Source organism: Diuraphis noxia, unplaced genomic scaffold (genome assembly GCF_037042655.1).
Source record: "Diuraphis noxia isolate RWA-SAM2 unplaced genomic scaffold, SU_Dnox_SAM2 contig0001, whole genome shotgun sequence".
NCBI classification, from domain to species: domain Eukaryota; kingdom Metazoa; phylum Arthropoda; class Insecta; order Hemiptera; family Aphididae; genus Diuraphis; species Diuraphis noxia.
Genome location: NW_028301711.1, coordinates 32,959,134 through 32,983,984, shown reverse-complemented (window position 1 = coordinate 32,983,984; position 24,851 = coordinate 32,959,134). Strand labels below are relative to the sequence as shown.

At 29.2% G+C, this 24,851-nt stretch overlaps 1 protein-coding gene across 1 annotated transcript in view; it reads left to right on the top strand.

Annotated features, from left to right (window-relative positions):
- The window catches only part of Ac3 (Adenylate cyclase 3), a 119,014-nt gene that overhangs the window by 76,553 nt on the left and 17,610 nt on the right, over positions 1-24,851 (top strand). The window contains exons 2-6 of the mRNA XM_089228240.1: positions 4,752-4,901; positions 21,628-21,746; positions 24,199-24,310; positions 24,463-24,590; positions 24,668-24,826. Coding sequence (XP_089084366.1) covers positions 4,752-4,901; positions 21,628-21,746; positions 24,199-24,310; positions 24,463-24,590; positions 24,668-24,826 — 668 coding nt within the window. The remainder of the gene's footprint in view (positions 1-4,751; positions 4,902-21,627; positions 21,747-24,198; positions 24,311-24,462; positions 24,591-24,667; positions 24,827-24,851) is intronic.

The following is a 24,851-nucleotide window of genomic DNA, read 5'->3' as shown; positions in this document are numbered from 1 at the left end:
CCACCGTGTCCTCACCACCCCTGCACTGCAGACACATCGGACTGGCAACCCTGGCTCTCTAGTAGAGCTATGACTGGAAACAGCCATGTACCGTTGCGCCTGTGACATGGGGAATTAGCGGGACCGTTCTTCCTTGCCAACGTCCGATGGATGGGATGCAAGATCGAGTCCAGGACGCTTTTTTGGTTGCTTCGCTTCTCTGTTGCCAATCCTCGACGGTGTAAGATCTTTCTTTCCTTTTCACGGTCTGCTTGGACGGACGTGTCTCTCCAGGCGTGATGTCAGCAAGGAGTCGGGACAGGATCCTGGCTCGGTCTAGGCTGAGTAAGTCGGCGGGAACCGTGGAGACCAGGACCAGAGAGGCCTCATCGGAGACGGTGTGGTATGCGCAGATGGTTCTCAGCGCCGAAGATCTCTGTGGACGAATCAGGTTCACTTTGGTCTTGGCTACCATGGCCATCCTGCTGATCCAGACAGGGGTGTCGTACAGCAACTTACTATCGACTATGGAGCTGAGCAGCTTTCTTTTCCACTCGCAGGGGCCACCTATGTTGGGAATGAGCCTAGCCAACGCAGTCACCATGCGCATGGCTTTTTTGGCCACGGTGTCCACGTGTGCCGCAAAGATGAGCCTCTTGTCCAGGATCACCTTGAGGTATCTGATCCTGTAGAACAGGACATTGGGTGTCCTTCGATTTATAGCCTCAGGGAGACGTACGCGTGTCTCCTGGGCAGGATAACAACTTCCGTTTTTTGGCGGGCCAACTCCAGGCCGTGGTTCGTCACCCAATTGTCAATTCTCTGCAGGGTGGGGATGACAAGATCATCCAGTAACTGACCAGTATATGCCATTCCTACGACGGCCAGATCGTCAGCGTACTCTATGAGCTGTACCCCGGGAAGCACGTCCATTTTCAGTAGAGCGTCATATGCGACATTCCACAGAGCCCGTCCGAGGACGGATCCCTGTGAAACCCCCACGTCACTGACCTGAAGGTCCTCTCCGCTCCGATTAGCAGCGCGCTGTTGGAAGGCCATAACCTGAACATCTCTACCAGGTGTTCATGCGTTTGAATACCCCTAAGAGCGGGGTCGATCACTGGCCACCTCGAGCAGTTAAAGGCATTTTTGACATCGAGGGTCACCAGGATGCACAAACTCTTTTTGTCATGGGTGACGGATACTTGGGCAACGAGGCTGAGAACGTTGGTAACTGCTGACTCAGTGCCGATGCACTTGCGGAAACCGAACTGGTCGGGCGCTCTCCAACTGCCCCCATGCTCGTCGAGGTGCTTCTCCAGGCATTGGAGCAAAAGCCGTTCGAGGAGCTTTCCCGTCGTGTTCAGCATGCAGATTGGCCTGTAGCTTGATAAGGCGTCAGGGGGCTTGTCCTCGCCTTTCCTGATCAGCACTAGGTGGGCCCTTTTCTAACGTGGTGGAAACACCAGAGCCTCTAGGTCGTTCATCGAGTTCAGCACTGCTTGAGTCTGGGTGGTGACGAAGACCCTTCCCTGGAGAGAGCCTACGAGTGGCCCCTCGTATTTCGTAAATGGTAAACTCGGGCACAACCCTCTGGAACTCCAGTATATTGCGCTCCTGGTCGAATGCCTGGAATATGTCATTTACAGCAGCCAAGGGTGCCAAGTTCCAGTCGGTGACGGGGGCCGCAGGGAACTAGGAGTCTGCTATTAGGGCTTCTCTGTCCCGAGAGTCCACGTCTGAACGTGGGGGTGGTACCCGAGTTTGCAAGAATAAGCCCTAAGCTAGAGGCGAGGTCAGAAAGCACCCGGCCTCTAGGGTTGCTGATTCTGGAGCCCCATTCGACGTGCCATGCATTGAAATTCACAGCCAGTATGATGGAGGCGTTGCCCTTGGCTCTGATTGCGTCGTCGAGATCACTCAGAGAGGTGATGAACTTTTGGGTCGTAAGACCGGGGTGGAGGTAGAAGCTGAAGATGGTCAATTCCTGGAAAGACATCCAGGCGAAGTCGCTTCCAGAGCCCCGACTGTCGTGGCTGAACTGGGTATAGTGTGATGTACCCATGGTGGCCTTACGGTCGTACCTGAAGCACCACATGTCGTCCCGGCCGTAGCAAGCTCGATAATTATGAGGACATCCGCTCCCTCTCGTCCGTCGTTTGAACCATGAGTTGTTCCGCTGCCCAGTTCGCGTTAAGGTTGATTTGAAGAAGTTTATACATTGTGGCCGGTTTTGCCGCCTGCTGAACATGTAAATTATCTATACTTTTGTGTTCATATATTTCGCACATTCCAAATAATCGAAAATATTTCAAAAGTATAACTAGCAGTATAAGCGTATAATATAATATTACATTAATGTGTTGTGTAGCGAATTGTGAAATGCGATTCTCGTCTCGCCATGTGCGCAGTGGCGTTATTGGTAATTATTATGCAAGTAGGTAGCCTGCTAGAATCAATGGATTTTCACAGTTTGTGTTTTGTCGGGTCTTAAAAAGGTTCCATAAAGTTGCTCAGTATATTATTATAATAAGCCGTTTGTACCTTTCAGGTAATATTGTCAAGTGTCAACGCTGAGTGATTATATAACGTTTTATTGTTATACTTTTTCATCATCGTTTTGGAGCTTTACAATAGCCATTAATTCATAACATATTCGCTTTACCATTTTTAAATACCTATCGAGTTTTTAATTCAAATCCCTTATTCAGATTTACCTTTCATTGTAATATATTTACATTTTACAACGAATTAAGTTTAAAAATAATTCATAAACATTGTTGAACAAATATAAAAATTATAGGGAAACGGCATAATTATAATTATAGTGATCCTCATACCTCTGTAAAAAAAATCCTCCGTGTTTTTGGTCCAGTATTTCAATATTGAGTTTATTTTTATATTTTTAAAAGTAAAGTTTTATTTTTATATTTTTAAAACTAAAGTTATTATTTTTTACGTTATGCCTAATAGGTGCACGTACCTATAATATAAGTAGTATATTTTTGATTTTATTATCACACATGCAGCTGTGTAACAGATATATTTTTCATAATATAATATAATTAGATGTACAACGACTTTATTCGTTTTGTTTTTCTTGATATTATTATTACCTACGCTGTTTCTTTTCCCATAAATAATGCTCGTAAATCGTTATAATTAGTCATTTTATTACGAAATATACATGCAATACCCACGTTCAATTATTCAAACCGATTTTTAAAGAATTCAAAAATTTATACTCGCCGTGGTGTAATACCTTGATAATAGCTAGTATATACCTTCCTAAAACCTACGTGCGGATAAAACAATACTCGTGCGGTATATGTACACGTAGGTGCACAGTTCAGAAAATACACTTCAAAACTCGCAGCCAATTATGTAATGATATAATATATGCCCATAATAATATATTAGAACTTCTCTGTGATTAATAAATCCAACACAATATCGAAAGCCGGAAGAATACATATGCGATTTGTTGGTATAATTACAATAAAATCAGATCGGACAATATATTATTATGTTATTATTATTATTATTATTATTATTATTATTATTATTATTATTATGTATCGTGACGTTACAATGTTATACGCACGGGTAATGAACGTGGGCACTGCTGAACACGTAGGTACCTACACAACAACAATAATAATAATATTTGAATACAACATTAAATTGTATAGCTTACAGCCGGACAGGCGCAGATCACTATTAAAAGCTTATCGGGAGTGAGAGAGAGTGAGAGACTTAGAGAGGGACAGAGGTGGACGTTGAAAAAAATAAAGGCCCACACAGCGTCGGCGCTCGGCTCAGTGAGCAATAAAATATTAATCTAATGACCGAATGTATACCTTATATTACCCAAGTACCACCTATTATAGGTATAATACCTATGTATAATTTTACGGTGGTAATAACCATCTGTGAAATATATTTATGTAGACCGTTTTCGCAACAATACACTATATATTATTATTATTATTATTATTATTGTTTCGTGTACACGACGAAGTCGTTCCGCCGATTGACATTGATCGATTTACGGTTTTTATGGCTTTTACGGAATAAAATGAAAGCGCACTTGATACGGTCATAAATCCCCATCAGAATGGTGTGTGTATGTGTGTGTGTTATAAGTAATTCAATGCATCCTATTGTCTCTTCGTGGTGTGTGTGTGTGTGTGTGTTCACGCGCGCGCGTATAATAGGTATACGCATTTTGTTTTGTCGGTATAATCTGCCGTGAAATGATGATTGTCGTCGACACACATATCCACACACACTCCGTCGCGTGTTTTACAGGACGTATTATATTATAGATGAGATGTTGAGGACGTTTACCTGAACATAATCCGTATTATTAGGTTATAATTATAATATTTATAATAATTATTAATATTATTATCGTTATTATTTGACGACCAACCGACGCCCGTAACCGCGGTAACCGCGGTGGATGCTACACTGCTACAGACCCTGAATGGTATTATTTGTGCACAGCTAGGGAGTGTGGTGTACTTTATATATTATATAGGTTTATACGGTCTCTGGTGTCTGGTATACGTCTACGCATTACAATAGACCCATAAACCGAGTTAAACACAATACAATACGATATAAACAAATCATATAAACAATGATTTCATTTCATATACCTAATATAATATCATTATTTTTTTTTTTTTTTATGATTTTTGTTATATCGTGCGTTTCTGTATTAAATGATATTATATGTGTGTTTTTTTTTTATTATTATTTTATAGTTGGCCACGAACAGCGTTCTACTTTTGGCGTCCAATTGTTTGGGACTTTTGTCCTATTTCCTGGCCGACAAGCAGCAGCGGACCGCCTTTCTGGAAACCCGGCAATGTCTCGAGATGAAAATGGTCATAGAAGAACAATCGACCGAGCAGGTAACTAATAATAAAATAATGACAATAATAAATATTAAATTCGTTTCACAATTTATTAAAGTCAACATTTTCGTGCCGGAATAAAATATTTATCATTGGTATAAGGTACAAAACTACTAATACTTACCTAGGTAGTTATGTTAATCTCAACGCAAAGATATAATATAATTTATAATTTATTGGACTGTATACCAATCACATTTTTTCATTTATTTACAACGCAAATGTCATAAGCTCTGCATATTACGAACAATATAATATCGTCTCAATTATACTGTTGCTAGCTGAAAATATAATATTATTATACACTCATCATAATATGTTATATTACAGAACATTTTATAAATATTTTATTATGTACTTAATAGACTTATATTTACATTTTTAGATTAAAAAAATACTTTCATAAGTAGAATTTAAAATTCATAGAAATATCAAATATATTATACCTATAGTACATTTTTCTTAACTTAATTTAAAAACAATTAACTACAAAACCAATAAATCACTTGTTTTGTTTAGACTCTATAGAATACAAAAAAACATAACATTTTTTTCTAGGAATATATTCCAAGAAAATCATCTGTCTAGCTCTGGTTTATATTTAGAATGTCTCTAAATTTAATTTTTAAACACCCGAATTCACCTTGATTATAAAATAGGTCACTATTAAACAAGACACTATACTTAAATTTATATCGTAGATTTTGTTTTATTTAAAAAAAAAAAAATATCTAGTCTATGATTAATTGTCTAATTTAAGAAAAAATGTTTTTTTCAAAAGAAATCATTTTCATGTATAAATAATGTTATTTATGAAAAATATTTGAATTTTAAACTTACAAAATACCTATCTACAATCTAAATATATATGGCTTATATATTTTTAAATACAATGAAAGTAATAATACAAGTATATAATATATACTAATATATATTATATTGTATGTATCGAATGTATCGATCCTTTCAAAACTTATACAACGTAAAGCTATACGATTCCAATTATATTATAAATATTGAAAGTTCAAAATTATAAAAATTATTCCATTTTACAGTGGAAAATAAGAAAATATGAACTTGAATATGTTATTTAAATTTTAATTCATTTCCCTGACACTTTTTATGATAAATATTGAATAGTACCAATTTTTTTTAAAGTAATTAAAAAGAATTTTCAAGCTCAATCCCGGAATTATTTATAAGTCAAAAACAAAGAAGTTATTAAAGATTGAACTAAATGAGGACTAACTTCTAGAAGCCATTACATATTGTCCAAAACTTTTCAAATTAAAGTCAATATACTCGCCATACTTAGCAAGAATTTTCAAGTCCACTCTCGCAATTTGTAAGTCAAACCTCTGGAACTACGATTTTTCCAAGTATATTACCGAAATTAATTATTATTTTCAACTGTCCTTACACTTTTTAATATATTGAAATTGCATAAAAGTATAAGGTATGCTGTTTTTACTAAATAAATATGAGTTAATTTAGTAATTTTAAATTGAATTTTATAAGGTGGCCGTCATTCATATTATTATAGTATATAAATTATAGATTTTATTTTGGCTAAATTAAGTTAATTTAATTAAGTTTAAAAAATGAATATGAAAGTACTTACACTAAACACTCATTAACTTTAAAAAAATTTAATGTAATCATTGAAATTGAAATTAATTTAAAGTTATGTGTTATTTGAAATAAGCTTAATACAATTTTGAAATGAAAAAATTAATTACACTAGAATCAGTAAAATCGTAATAAATTTTATGAGAGATTAAAATGTATAAACTATAATCCTAAAAGTAATATTTATAGTTGTTTACCTTTGAGTTTGTACGTGCGGTTTCACGATAAACAAATTGCGTGATATTTATATATCAGCACATTGTCGAAAATATTAATTAATAATTAATTTTGGGCAAAAACTTTGAAAAATCATATCCCCTAATATCATATCGACCTAACCCCCGAGTGGGGGGATTGGCTCGCAAATCACGATAGAGAAATTAGAAATTATTTTTAAATATCATAGCGAGATTTCAACACTATTTTGTTTGAAAAGTTTAGGATAATATATAAGGACTGCGTGATAAGTTAGCCCTTCTTCGGTTCAACCCTTAATAACTGTATTGTTTTTGACTTGCGAATCTCGGGATTTTGTACATTTTGATAATTAATCGCAAAATTTTGGTAGGTACCATTCATTGTTCAGAACCTGATTTGAAAAAGTGTTAAGGCTAACTTCACAGTCGTACCTATATTTTAAATTGATATAAATCAAATCAGGATTACGTTTTTCTAAAACATACCATCTAGTAAAAGTGTGTCAAAATATTTAATAGATATGTAATACCATATTTATATCTCATATAAAAAAAACGCAGCATACATTTTGTATTAATTTTTAAACTATCAAAAATAATAAAACAAAAAAAAGTTTGATTTAAAGTTATGATAGGTATTACTAGGATTACTGATTGGCAGTGACTGCTGTACATTAGGTGTCGTGTTGGTCACTATGATGGATGTGTACAATTTTAACTCAATGTAATATTAAATTATTGTAAACGAAAATATTATTCTGAGTGAACATGATTTGTTAGCTTATATAATACCAAGTATAATATAAAATATAATTTATTATATTTATATTTAAGTAGTTAATTTGTTAATAGTAATACAGTAGATATGCAGTGGCGGCTCGAAGGGAGTATATTTTAATCATGTGATTCACAAAAATATTAATGGATGGGTGGGTGGGTCTTATGGTTGGAAAAGGTAGACTGAACCATTTTGCAGTTTGGTAATTTAAATATTAAATTATAAATAATAAATATAATATATAGCCGTAATGTATACTCAGCAGATAATGTACAGTAATAACTAATAACTAATAACTATATTTTAGGTTGGGTGGTGTAAAAATATTAAACGTGATTCGAGGGAAAAAAGTTCAAGCCGCCACTGTAGATATGTATTTGTATTATTTTTCTATATCTATAATAACTACTTTTAAGGAACCTTGTATTAAAATTTAAAACTACTTAACTATAGGAAGAACATTATCAATGGTTATGAATACATATATCTATTTATTCTTAATTTTTTTTTTTTGTATATTTAAAAAAAAACTATACATTATTACTTTTAACCCTTATCGACTATTTTTATTTTTCTACCAAACAATATGTTTTGAAACATGCAATATAAAAATGTTCACTCCTATAAAATGTAATGACAGACAAAAAAACACACACACATCAATGTAAAATCAATCATCGTTCCAAAAAAAAAAAAGAAAAACAGCAAATTTTTAAGTTACAAAATAAAAATATATACATGCATACCGTTCACAACAAAAAAAGTGTATTAATTATTTATTACTATAGAGCAAAATTGACTGTCCTCTATTTTGAGGACAAATTGCTGTGAACACTTTATGCGTCAAACACATAATAGGTACATATTATACCGATACTATTTAAATTGCTTATTTGCTAATCATTACTGTAAAAGTAACATGTCTAATTTATATTTATATAATAAACATAAATTAAACATTACTAAATATGTGCAATAGCCAATAGAGTCTTTTACTAAATATGAAAAAAATTATAATATCAATAGATATATCAATAATGAATTTAATCATAATTTATTGTAAAACTGGATTATTTAAATATTGATTCAACAAAATATAAAGTTATGGTACGCGAGAACAATAGTAGGTAGGTATATAATATTTTGTACCAAGAGCAATAGTTTCAAGAAAAAAAGATTTAAATTAATCTACTATTATCTATTACATAATATTACCTGCAGAAATAAAATCGGAATCTCCTGCTAACAAAGTGGGGCACCTTATTCGCATCCCGTAAAAATCACTATATTGGTTATGTACCTAGTAAAATTTTCCATTTGTTTTGAGGGATTCTCCTATGTGTATTAATTATAAGGGAGCCTGGGATCTGATATGATGTTTCAATAATAACATAAATAACGATAATGGATGGAGTTCATTACCGATTCTTGATAAGCAATAATAAGCAAGTTCGTTCATCATCATTGTGAATAATAAGACACGACTTCTATTCTAATAACAAGGTTAGATGTTTGAAAAAGTATATCTAATAAACATATTTTTTAATTGAAATTTTTATTTATTCATTTATTTATTTATTTATTTATTTATTATATTATGGACTATATTGATTTTTATTAGTTCTAATAGTGATTTAACGTTTATTTATTTTGTTATTACATTTGAAAAGCAATGCTTTAAATGAATTGTAATTATATTTATGATTGTTATTTATTTTTTTTAGTTGTTTAAGAACCACTAATTAAAATGCACGAATTTTCTCCTGTATTTTTGGGACGCAATTCAAGTATACCTTTTTACGTGATGCAACTAAGGTAACTCCTAACAAATTAGTACCTACCCTTTTTCACCGTCACCACTTATATTCAAGACGAAATGGGAAAGACAACGATCCCATCCTGACATTAGTGACATTGTAAATCAAAAAACTGTATTCGCATAACGTTTGTAGAGTAGTGTTTGACACTCGCGACGACCACCTGAGTTAATCACCTTATCAGGTACTATTGTGCGTTGTGCCATTAACTGAATTCAAATTCATCACCCCTTATGTGATTATCATAATATAATATATATATATATATAATTACTTAAGTATTTGGCATATAAATAGTACCAAAATTAATATTACTCAAAATCATCAAACGGGACAGAGTCACACGGGAAAATGTGCACTACCTCAAAACTTGTAATTTGTAAATATTGATAGTTTGGGTTTATGTATCCGATAAGAATCTGATCCAAGGTTTTTTAAATTAGATTAGTGATGATCATTCTAGTAATAACCAATAAATAGAATAATTGAGTAGACAGATGTTGACGTGTTGATCAGTGAATACTCAGTTTCAAATTTCAATATATCGTTATAAATTCAAACGGATGTGAAACTGATGATATTTGATCTTTTTGTTTGTCAGCAACTACAGAAAAGGACAAATATATATCATTCAAGGTGAGGTTAGGTTAAAAAATTCCAGACAAAATAAGGTAGGTAATAAACAAAATAATAAAATTTACGATTGCAATATTTAAATTAATAATTCAACTAATTTAATTATATAATAAAGTATGCTTATTTGAACTTAGTACCTTTGTGATTAATAAATTTGATTATAATTGTTTAATTATCAATATGCTCATCGATTAATAATTGTAGACAATAAATTACGACGGGTCTATTTAATTCAAATAAAAATATTTATTTTAATAATATTATTATTATTATTTTTTTGTGAATCATAATTTTTATATAAGTACCTAACTCTAATCATTTAATATTATTACTATTTACTAGACACCTATATTATATTGTATTTGTGTACTCAATAAATATTGGAATTTGTCACTCACTATAGCAACTTATTTTATGAGTACTTAAAATTATTTGAAAAACGACATAAACGCTATAATAAAGTAAAAATTGAGTTACGTTCAAAATCGTTCTTCCAATACGATGATTTATCATTGACTTCGAATTTTATAGTTACAATTATATAAATATAAGTATTCTATGTACACTACGAATCGTCATGATAAGCAAAATGAAACGATTGCTCTATTAACAGACAAAGTTTCCATCCGATATTTTCTAAATGTAAATAATATAAAATATTTAATGCAATAGCAATTTATTTTGATGAACTATATTTAGGTACCTTCATAATATAAGTTTTTCTTTTTTTTTTTTTATCTGTTAACGTATTTAAACATTTACGACGATTTCTAAAATATTTATTCCTCGTGTTTATTACTTTCGGTCGGTTAAGGTTCGGATTTTTGAGCTAAGCTTCCACAGTATTTTTATTTGCGTTTTACTTACACAAAAAAAAAATTGGTTTAAGATATAACTTACGAAACTATAAATCAATTTCAAAAAGATTTCTCGTTATTTGTGTGACACGTTAAAGAACGGACAGTCTACCGAGATGATCCGCGCGAGTTGTGAATGTATAACCCCTACACTCTATTGTGTATTTGTGTATACAATAATAGCATAGACCAAATATTGTATAACAATTGGAATTGAGAAAACTAAGAGAGCAAAAAAAAAAAAAATGCATGTTCGTGGCATTTTTGCATACAAGAAAAATAATATTGTCTGAATATTATGGTTTGATCGTTAATCTCTGACCGTTACGTTTTAAATTCTGTGACAGATAAAGAAGAATCACTATTTTATTTTTCATTTTCGTTAGTTTTCAACACGGCGGCATTCCAAAAAAATAAATACATTGATGACGAGTCTTGCAGCTTATAATTATTAAAATTTTAAAAATATTAAACGAACGAAAAAAAATTGAGGAAATCATTCACAATATTAATTTTAATACGTTCGCTTTAACTGTACGTAACATTCAGCTCATTCAATATTTACATTAAAAAGTTTAATCTATAGCTATTTGCAAACCAATTCCGTAGGTAGGTACGTAATTATATAAAAATGATTTCCTCCGGATTCGACAAATGGTATCTAATGACTGTAGAATACAGACTGGATTAATGCGTATACCAGAATAAGAGTAATATAATATTATTGACTCTTGAATGTGTATTTTAATTTTTTTTAGGATTATTATAGGATTATGGTTTTATATAAAACAAACTATTCCCATTCATTTGTTACATACACAATAGCACAAATGACTATTGTTTTTCAAATGTATTCTTGAATAATGGTAAAATATTTATCATTATTAATAAAATATATTTTATGAAAGATAAAGTTTAAATTTTTTGAAGTGACTAAAATCTAAAATTATTTAAAGTATTTTCAATACTACAAAATCACTTTGTTTGAAATTATTTTTTCAACTAAAAGTATACGGAAAAGAATTTTTTTCTTTAAGTTTTAAAATAATTATTATGTTATACATCGTTACCTACACATAATTTAATATTTAATTATTTTTAATAACTATACTGTTAACTAATAATTTTCTTGTTTAGACAATTAAAAAAAATAATGTTAACTATATAGATAATTGTGATTAATTTATATTTTCTTTTAGACAAGTTAGGCTGAAGTACATTGATATGTTGGTAATTTTTGTTATGGCTTATCGCTTATACAGTGTTAATAATTTTAGCCCTTAGTTTGATCATTCTTAGTTGTTCTTAACAACGATTCATCAATGTAAGTATACTTATTATAATTTCATTTCATTTTTAAAGAATTATCGAATATCATACATTGTCCTCGGATATCACAGTTTATTTAAAAAAAAAATTTTTGTGTAAGATTAAACACAAAAATAATATATGTCATAGATATGAAGATCATAATATTATGTAAAACTTTTTAGTATGATAGATACAACATTAAATTAATATATTCATAAATATATAAAATGCTGAAAAGTAAAATATATACTAAAATATATCTGTTGTGTATAGTCATTTAACACTAAGCACAAAAGTTTAGTTAAATTTCCATTAGTAATATTAGTTTATTTCTTAAGTTATATTAAGAAATAGATTCTTATCCTTTATTCTATATCTACAGTTGTATTGGTCCTTTTATTCAAGTTATAATAAACAATAGGTAAGAATTGAGAGTAAAAGTAGAAAAAGTTAAGTGAAAATCAATAAAGAAGAATGCTGATGAATTCTACTGAAAAATAAAAATAAATTCTTTAGATTTCCTAAATTACATAATTGAAACTAATTGTTTGGTTTTGGTATAAGTGTAATTTTTTTTAACAACGTACCCAACACTATATGTGTATAAGTATATTAAATTAAATAAAACGATACTTGTAAATCATTAGGCTTTATTATTTATAAAATATAATTTACCATTTTATTGATACCGTTATATCTTATGAAAAAAGACAAATATTTATTACTGTATTAATTTACAAATTTACATAAATATGATGCAGGTTTTTTCTTGCATTTTATTAAAAATTAGGTTTTTAAATTTAAAAATCAATACCCACTCAAAATTTTTTAAACATTGATTGTAAATGCAAAACCATTAAATAATGTAAAAACAGTATTTTCATCTTCAGATATTTTAATAATAATTAATTTCTCGAAACACTGTTTATGGAAATAAACGACACACATTCGACAATATGCAGAACTTCCAATACCTTGTAATTTATATAGCATATTTAAATTTTACATAACCTACATAATATGAAGTATGATATTACTGTTAATTTTAATTTAAAAACAAGTATAGTCAATTCAATTATAATATCAATATATTTATGTACAGTATGACTTTAAAAGTTTTTCTTTTTTGTATTCAAGCAAAATAAGTAAGTAAATATATGCTGGTAATGTAGAACAATATATTAAAATATATTTTGAATAATATATTTCTTATTTACATATTACATAGAGTTTAAATAAAATTTCTTATGAATTGTTATGAATTCATTAAAGAATTAATATTTATATATATATATATATGAATTAAATGAAAAAGCATTTATTACTTTGAATCTAATAAATATTGTCTTGTTTATTCTTATTATCCATCAACAAGAAAGAAACAATGAACATAGACACATTTTGGTGGGCAAAAATAAAATTTTACATTTATTTTTAAGAGGTGAATGGGTATATGAATTAAAACAATATAGTACATAGTGAATAATAAGTACCTAATAATAATATTTAGTAGATAATAGGTATTAACGGGTTTTAACGGTTTAATATTTATTTTCAGATTTTAAATTCATTGATATCGTTGGAATGGTGTATTTTTTTAAATGTATATTCATTTCACACATTTTATTTTAATTTATCTTGACGATGCTTTCACCATTCAATTTTTATAGTCCGTAGCAATATTATGTTTATAATAGGATTATTATGTTGTCGCCCAAAAAAACTTCCTATAAAAACAGCTTATTTAATTTTTATGCTTAAGAATGTATTATTTTTTTTAGTAGGTATCTTGGATAAGTATATTATAATTAATATTGTTTGTAAATAAATAATAATTTAGTATGAATAAAACAAAATAATGGCCTCAACAATTCATCGCTCTCAGCCACCTTCAAGTTTCTCTCAGAGGCAAAACTGCAAAATAAAATATAAATAATGTATAATTTTTAATATAATTTGTAGATGTTCTAAAGTTTGAAAAATTATAACCCAGTGGTTTATGTCGCCAAGGGAAAATTTGTGTTACTAAAAAAAAAATGATAATAATAATAATATAAAAATCATTAGCCTGCAGGATACATCATTTTCTTGAATCATCTGCAGGTACCTATTTAATCTGAAAAATAAATAATATTATCTAATTAAATATTTAGCTTCATAATAAAACACATTTTTTATCATAATTTTAAAATTAGAACATTCGTGGAGTAATGAATGAAAAAAAAATGAATATGACGATTGTATAATGAAGTGGGCATGTTATAGATATAAAGTATATAATTAAATATTTTCCAAGGAAAAAAAATGAATTTAAATTTTAAAAACATACTTTCTACGTTAAATACGTGTTAACTGGGTATGTCATAATATTAATCAACATAATGATTTTATTTTTGTTTTATTTTCAACAAATTCGTCATTCGTCAATGTCGATTTAATCTTTTTATTGTAATAGCCCTGTTCAGTTGTACTACTGAATAGTGTAAAAGCTACTAAAAATATTAATGCAATATATTTTGATACGTGAATTATGTATCTTCGTGTATACAGACATATTAAAACATGGTCGGTTGAGTATGGCCATAAAACGAATAATTATTATATGAATAAACAATACCCGAACACACAAAATCTGATGATATAAAATTGCTTTATAAATGTTGAAAAGACTAACTTAATAATTAGATTTAGTTAGTCTTAGTAATTCAAATTAATAATAACACAAAATGTGCAAACTAAAAATCGTAGGTAAATTCATTATTTAAGACTTAAACTACATAATATTATGACCTATTTTTTAACCGTAGTAGGTTTATTTAATTAAATACAAATATTTTTTATAAACGTCTACAGATTCAACATTTAACCATTGATTCAAAAATTTGATGTGATTTAACAAATTGATCAATAATTAATACGGTAAACACGCCTAGAGGTTATAAAAGTTTTTAAGTAAATTTGCTATTGCATGGATTTTTACGAAATTAAAATGCAATAAAATTGTTCAGATTAGCAATATTTAAAACAACAACTAAAATAAAAAGTTAACGTTGTAAGGTATGCATGTAACCCTAATAACTTATTAACAGCAGTACCTAGTGTGTTTTTAACGGAGTTTCAATAATAATTTCTATAAACTCGTGTTTCTTTATGAACAAAGTTAACATTATTCAAGTTTTGAAGTGTTAATGAAAAATTTTTAAACATTCCAAAATATCTACAAGCTCTCAAACGAAGAAAAAAAGGATTATCATTTTACTTTAATTACAGGGTTTCGGGAAATATATAGTTTCTTAATCTTTATGAACATCTTGACTAAGTCTATGTAATTAAATGTTAATTTAAATTAAAAATTAAAAATCATGGTACATGGATTTTTTCAGTTCGACCGAATGGTTTAATCGACTATAATATCGTACAGTATAAGTCTAACTTGAGGTAGAAAAACTAAAGTACATCTAGCTACTACTAATAAGTAATGACAAGAATAGAAATAAAAAAAAATTGAAGACAATTTATTTTTGACCTTGTATTTTGAGGAATATTGAAATAATGTGAACACTTGACACCACTTGGTATTTAAATAATAATAATTAAAAAAATTAAATTTGTATCTACTTATATTTAGCTCAAAATTCATCAATAATTATTACCCAATCAATACATACTAGGTAGTTATAATAAAATAAATTATTAATAAAAATCCATGTCTTTAACTGGTCTACTTTTAACCTTTAATAATTAATTTTATTTATTATTGAAACGTTTATGTCTGGGGTAATTCTATAAATTTGTGCGATACCCAGAGTGTTAAGGCTAGGAGAGTAAAACATTATTGTATTTTTTTACAATTACGTTACTATAGCTACCACATTATACTTTTTAGATTCTAAAGTTAACGATAATAATTCATAATTTATGATAACAATAACTTATTACTTCCGATTTCGAATGAAATAAGTAGTTGCATAATAATATACATGTACATATATATTTACATGGAGTGTGAATACTCTCTCTTTCTTTTTATTATTAAAAAATACACAAAACACAACATTTAGGAGGTATTTATTTTATTTTTCATTAGTCAATACCTTGTTGAAATTTAAGATATGTCTTAGAAAACTATATACAGTCATACCTATGCATCTATTCTAAAGGCATTTCTTTAATATCGTACGATTTATGATGAATTTTCAAATTTTTGTAGGGAATTTGGTGAGGTTTTGTTCAAATTACATAGCTACCAAAAAAATGGTTTTCAAAAGAAAAAAATTTTCAAATTATATTAGATAGTTTTCATATAAAACCTTAAACAAGCACGTTTTGTTAGTGAACCCTAGTCTTGCCAACAAAATATAGTACGAAATTTGAAGTATGAGTTCTAGTTAGGTATACAGTACATCAATTAATATAATATAGTTCGTCCACTTACTATAATAGTATAATGTCCTTTTTTTTTAAACAAGTCCGAGCAAATAAAAAAATTATGAATAAAGTCTTGAGTTAATTAATTTCTTAATCAAATGTTCTGTTGAATGTTTTGTATTTCATAACTCATAAGTATATTTTCTAAGTTTGTAAAATAGGAATATAATAACTATGCCATACATGAATAATTTAATGAAAAAATAAATGTTGTTGTATTATTAAAGAAATGTTACGTCATTTTTTATAATAATAATAATAACATGGAAGTAGTAAAAAAGGAAGTATTTGGACAAAGCTTCATCTTTCCTCTGTCCAGACCTTGTTTATCCGAGACCTATTCCTTTCGTTTGAATGACATTTAGAATCCCAAAGACCAAATATTAATAGTTCATATATAGGTACTTATATAAGATTATAAACCACAACAAATTATGGTTTTCTTGAGTATTATTATACGTATTTTTTCATATCCGTACTCGTTTAATCAATAATGAAGTAGTCAAATACTGAAATACCCAACATAATATGTATGGACTTGTAGTCATTTAACAATATAATATGGTATAAAAAGCACAAAGGTTGTCATCCAATTCACATTATATTTCAACAACTTGCGTATTATAGGTTTAACGCTTTAGTGATTACTCTTTTCTTTTTCTTTTTTTTGAACCAACGTTAATAGAACAAGCTAGTTTATTTCAGAAAAATTCGATAATTGACCTTTGCAAAGTGCGTACGCTTTCAATTAGCAATACATTCTGTAAATGCGTGTTGCATGACAAATAAAAAGCCGCACAAATACCTATTAAAGCGGCTAGTGGCTACTAAGAATCTTTTATAATAATATTTATGAATTATGTATTGATTATCATTGTTTTTAGTTCATTTGTTTGAGGTACAATGAGACGCCGAGAGATAATATTTGGAGTACTAGATAAGTTTTCAAATATTTTTTTCCATTCATTATTCAAGTTTAGAATACATTCAATAACATAATGAACGGTATGATTCTCATTTAACACTCATAATTTTAAAAAGTATTGATTTTTTTGACAAATAATAAATTTGCATACTATAAGTAGTCATTATTCTTAATATTTTTTAAGTTTCTTACTTTTTTAATGATAACGTAAAGTTTTGATTTTATATTCCAAAGCAGTATATTAAATATTTGATAGGAATGTCGTACATACACCGAGCCAAGAAGATCGTATAATTTCCTGGACATCTATCAGAATCTCTTAACCACTTTATCATTACTTACGGTCACCATCGAATTCATCATAAAAGAAAATCTTTAAAACAGAATTTCACCGCGAGTATTTTTACTATTAAAAAAAAATCAAATTTAGGACGAGTAATTAATAACTTATAATAAGTTATTGAGAATGGGGTAGCGAAAAGAGCGATTATTATTTATAAATAAATACGAATATTGCCTTTTTCGCAATCCTGTGTTTAAAGTTTAGATAATCGGGGTGGAGTGGTACGCAGTTACCTACTCCTTTAAAATATTTGTTTTCTACTTGCTCATGTAAACTTAAAATAATTATGTAATATAACTAGGAACTCGTCCCAAATTAAATTTTTATGTATTAAAAATCGAAATACTTGGAAAATATTCTACTTTAAATCTAAAACTGTATGTTGTCGTTCATAAAAGTAAAAATTAAAAAACAAGGATGAAAAATATATTTTTTTTATGTTATTTTTAATGACCAGGGAGCGGACTTTAATGTCTTAAAAAATAAGAAAAATATTCTAAAAAAATACGACCAAATGCCTTAAACAACTCGCTGAAAAATGATATTAAATTCGATAAAAACACAATTTTGAAATGTTTTGTGTATGTATAGGTAAATATTGTTATAGCTTATAGACTTATAACTAAAAACTTATAAAAATTGTACCTACGTACGCACGTATTCGACAACAGTCGGACGGTTTAATTTTTGGCATTTTTCACGACATTAGATATTCGAATAATAAGCAAACACTGACATTCGACTAACAACTCTACGAGTACCTACTAATAATCGGACACCAAATTACTTTTATATCGCATATCGTAACGTTATTGAGATGATTTGATGGGAATTTTATTATGTATAGCCGTATAGATAGATACAATCAAATCTTCGTAAAAATAACTTATTTACGGACAAAACGAAACATTTAAAACAATTTACATTTAATGTATATTTTTAAAACTTATAATTCAAAGCAACATATATATATATATATATATATATATATATATATAAAATGACCTAAAACTGGAAAAATACTCTAAAAATGTTAAAAAATGCAAAATTAAAGTTTCATTTTTAAATTCTCTGAAGAATGAATCTAATTATATACTTGGGAAGCATTTCCCTATGCTACGCACAAAAAAAATTATTTTACTTCAAATTCCGTTCCTTATTAATGACTATAGTTACCATGTAAAATTTTTTTTCCGTAAACATTAATACTTGATGAAAAATGTAGTGTTAAATGATAAAATAATCACCTGATCCATTCAGGTGATTACCACCCAGTCCATTTGATTCATTCAATTTTAGGTCTCATAAGACTGCGTTGGTATGGTGATGTATATATTATCTTACACCTATTATATACTTACGGTGGGATTTTTACGTCGGTCGTCCTAGCATAGTCACTGCAACGGGTCATTACCGGTGGAATCATCGACTTATTACTGTCTACCGACTAAACCCTTTCTGGACGAACCCGACCGTATGATCGAATTCGGTAGCGACCCATTCTCAGCCAAAATAATTGTCGTGGGTTCGGAAATAATGCCAAATAATTGTACTTCGGATTCCTCTACCACATAGCATCAAATATATATCTGTAGGTATATTTCATGGGAATTATAAGGTCATATAAACTAAACGGTGTGTACTAGTTGCGGTCATAATCAAAAATTATGTACTAGTTGCGGTCACCCCTCAAAAAGGTTACACACTAGTTGCGGTCACTAAAATAATAATAACTAAGTATACTAAATAATATAATATAATATAGTATATACTTTATATAATGATTAAATATGAAATTAATATTTCGTTTATTTATTTAATTTAGAAAAATGTATCAATCAACATTTTCCTTCCCATTTATATTGAAAATATAACACACTTAGGACTGTCTACACACTATTATTTATTGTGTAGGTATGGTTAAAATGTTGATACTTATGTTTAAATTATTCGAAAATTCGAAACTATGATCGGAGTATACAATTTAATCTATTTAAACGCTGTGTACATTATATCGAAAAATATGTTTATCGTATAATATAAATTTCGCCTGGAATTGGAGTATAATAAAGTTATGACTGCAATTATTAAAATATTACCTAAATTGGCGTGACCACAACTGTTATATCTGTTTATCTCAAAAATCGTCATGACCGACAAAAATATGATCAGTTTAATATTATTTTCTACACGAATGTTTGTTAAAGACTCGCAGTTACTCAGAAGAATCTCCCATCTGCATAAAGTCTTCCGTATTGGTTATCAACAATTATTGTATTATTATAAAATGCGTTTCAAGTATAAAAAGAGAAACAAATATTGTGTTTTCTAAAATCATAATTGTTGGCTAGCCATAACATATGTTATAATTTATATATTATAACACTCGAAAACACTCGAAAATTATATTTTCATTTTGTAAACAAAGATAATACCTATAGACTATAATAATACTATACATATGATAGATGATCCCTACCCGAAAGATGTCACTATGGCTTTCAAAATTTATCAATTTTAGTTTATAAGTTATAACCTGCCTTCTACGATCATTAAAATATATTATTTATGTTTATCTTTTTTAGTTCCATATAATATAGCCTTAGGTACTACCTATATTACTCAATATACACATTACTAGCGCTGTGAATTAAATTTATTTCGTGTTTTACTTTTATACAACAGCTGTTTTTACAAAATATAACAATAATTACCTTAAGAATACTTGTTAGAAATGAATAAAAATGAATATAAAATTGTATAGTGAATTTACATTTAAAAAAATAATGATTGTAAACATAAATAAAATATTAAAATAAATCTTAAATATTATGAAATCACAGTAAAATTTGTTTTGTAAATAAATACAATGTATTTTAAAAATATAAAACATATAAATATTTAAAAAAAAAAAAATCTAAAAATACTGTATAAAAGTGATCAAATAGGTACAATATGTACATACATATTAATACATAATATTATTACCATGTTGGTGACAATAATAGAATAATATGATCGGAAATTTGAACGAAAGGAAAATAATAGCAATAGTTTCTTTTTATACCTAAAAAAAATATATACTAATGTTTAACGTTGTACAATTGTTACTATTCAACGTGTTAAGTTCAATTTTTTTTTGCAATACCTACAAATTTCACATCACATAACCAATATGTGTACGAATACATATTTTTTTTAACGGCCTATTATCATAATACTCGTATATACCCCACGAATATGTTACATTACCTACTTTCGTATCGCGAGCATCCAATTCAATGATAAATCTCATAATATATTACTCGCAGGAAGTCATTGCATCGCCGAAAAATATGGTCCCAGAAAATAATACGACACTTTGTCATCTCACCTCACGCCCTCTGTGTATAACAATAATATATAATATATAGTCTATCCCTCCGCAGTAGGTTTTCATTACGAATTACCAATGGTTCTTGTGTGTCAACAATGTTCCTTCCGCAGTCAGTTTCCATTACGACTCGCCAGTGATTCTTCGTGTTTCGACGATGTTAAGTGAATCGGACGGACCACGGATGCGGTCTTTGCCCACCGCGCGTTTGTTTGACTGGTGCAAAAATAATAGCTCTGCGGTAGAAATTTATTATTATATTTCCCGAGGATAAAACAACAAAACACCATTAATTATCGTCTCGTTCGAACGCGTGGGTATCCTTGTAATAATATTACTAATATACACGTATATAGTAATAGTAACAACAATATATAATGTATAGCTTTTTGATACTCGTTGTTTCCATTTCAATTTTTTTTTTTTCAGGAACGGCTGTTGTTGTCCGTGTTACCGGAACACGTAGCCGTCAAAATGCGCCAGGATTTGGGTGAGGCATTGGACAGTCAATTCAAAAAGATATACATGAGTCGACACGAAAACGTGAGGTATGTAATACGCGCCTATAATCTGTAATATTATTTATGTATGTAATATTAAATGCATATATATATACAATGTAATGCGACTATACCATTTATGTTTCTGTACATACCTACGTATTTATATAGGTATATACATATAATATAGTTTAGGTGTATAATAATATATTTCATGTGTGTATTTTCGGTTATAAGTTAAACATTAAATAATGAAAGTCGAACTTCGTCAAAAGAAAATCATTATCCAAAGAACTTTTATGATGACCTTAAAAATGCAATTACTAAAACGTACACACCACCACCGTCTCGTTTCCTATACACAATATATTTAATTTACGAAAATTTAAAATGACGAAAACACAAACGTGCGTCTTGTATAATATTTTGTAATAATGCTTTTAATTGCGTGGTCTTATATTTTAATTGGTTGATAAAATAATTATAATAATGCAATGATGTCATGTATACGTTATTAAGGCACAGCACCGCAAATTAAATACAAACACGCATGGGTATTGCTGAAACATTCTCAGCCCGGCCCAAAGTTATACGTTCGTAGATTGGATTAATTAGTTTGTTAACCAATATTATACAATTATACGCGGTTTATCGAAAGTATAACTCTTCTAGACAATATTATAATATGTTACACAAAATTTAAATGAACGAACATAATATTTTAATTTGATTATTACAAAGTATAATTATTATTTAATCAATATTACATAGTTTTAACAACAAATTTAAAACAGTATGACGCGGTCGTATGATTTTGTGAGTCATCAACAGTAAAATGTGTAAAGCAGATTGCATTCCACCAATTAAATGTATTGTTTATTGTCGACAATAAATTTAAAAATAATACATGCCACGGAATAAGAAAAATAGTAATATATTGGACATACAAATTACAATTTGAGCTGAATTCAATCGTTCATATCAAATACACGAACGTCTTATACTAAATATGTTTCGATCAAATAATAGAATTTTACATTTGCGTATAGCGTTCTCTACATATGAAGGCAATATATTTTCTTTGATATTTATGTGTATCACGTTTGGACATTTGTTCAGTATATTTTGTGAAATAGATTTCGACACACCATATTTTTTGTAATGTAGAATACTATAATTAGGCCATTAGAAAAATACCTACATTTAGCACAGTTATATAGTGGAGTAGCCAGTGTGGCCAGAATAGCCATCCTTCCCCGGTCCATTAATTGTATTTTTTTAAATTTTATATCAGTACGTCCATACCCCCATAGACAATTATAAAATATATGAATACGCCAGTACCTATGATAATAAAATGAATATATAATATAGCAATAGAAATAGTATTTATTAATATTTTGTATAACCCCTTCCCAAATTTTAAAAATCCTGACTAGTCCACTGGTATATTCACAGGACATCCCCATGAATTTATCTGATAGGTATAGAATAGTAAAAAAATATTTTTGGTCTATACGGATTGTGGCATAACTTCAACTATTTAAGTATAAAATAATATAAGGTACACAAAATATAGTACATAATTTTGTATGGTAGTGGATAACATTTTTGAATTTTATAACATTTAACTCGAAAACTTAAAAAAAAACGTTATACCCACAGAACGATGATTAAATTAATCAAAATTTCAACTGTACATGTGCATATGGCACGTCATACATTATACGCCTGACATTTGCTATGTTTTAACAATATAAAACATTTATATTCTAATTTGAGCAATATTTTTGCCGCTCCACGTGATCGTTATTAATTTAGTGGATTTATTTATGAGCACTGCAAATATTTTCTTACTTCGAGGTTGTGGAATTAATCAAGTCCAAACAATGGTATTTTAACTTAAGAAATAAATTATATAATATAACGAAAACTATGTCAAACAAATTAATTAAACGGTACGTAGGTTAATTTCATTGTTACGTTTTGTGTTCTGTTGAGTGCTATAATACGTAAAGTAAACTTTTAAAAAGAACAAGGAGGAGAGTTTTGTTTCTGTTTTTCAACGTCTAAGATTATTTTTGTTGAAACCCAATCTATAGTAATCTTAGTCCTTTAAGTTATTCAAAAACCTATAGTATCCATTTCAAATAAATTATGACTTGAAAATATATAGCTACCTATTCGGTAATATTATGTACCTAACTCTTGCCTTAAATTATCGACATACGTGTGCACAATACAACATAAAATATAGTTTTAAAATATTTATTCTTCACATTCTTTCGTAAAGTAAAAGAAAAAAACTCGCATACAAAAATGAACGTTCATATTAAATTTTCTTCCTCTACATTGTGTTTTAGTTTTTTTTTTTTATTTGTCATAAAAGGTATTTTTTATTATATTTTATCAATTTTAATTCCATTTTTCTTTATTTATATACACAAAAACTTTTATTTACATATTGTCATCGTTTATAATAAATTTTATTGTGTTACAGTATATTGTACGCCGACATCGTTGGATTCACGGCAATATCGTCTACATACTCAGCATCGGACCTGGTAAAAATTCTCAATGAGCTGTTCGCCAGATTCGATCGACTGTCTGAGGTGAATTCTTTTTTTATTGTGCGATACCTTATACCTATTACCTATACTGTGTATCTGTGTACCTACCTAACCTATATATCATTATTATTAAACACAAAACACATTGTATATCATACAATGTATGTCACGCCTGTTACCTTTACAATTTCTAGAAATACCAACAGCTCAGGATTAAGATTTTGGGCGATTGTTACTATTGTATTAGTGGCGCTCCCAAGGAACGACCCGATCACGCTGTGCTCAGCGTGCACATGGGACTCTCCATGGTCAAAGCTATCAAGTAATAATTACGATTTTGGGCTGAAGTCCCATCTGGTGTAGGTATTGATATTTGTTTGTTTTTTTTCACAATACCAGATACGTACAACAGACGACTAATTCACCGGTGGATATGCGGGTGGGCATACACACGGGAGCTGTTTTAGCAGGTGTCCTGGGTCAGAGACAGTGGCAGTTCGACGTTTACTCTAAGGATGTGGAATTGGCAAACAAAATGGAAAGCAGTGGAATGCCGGGGTATGTCCGTACGGGAAATAAGAAA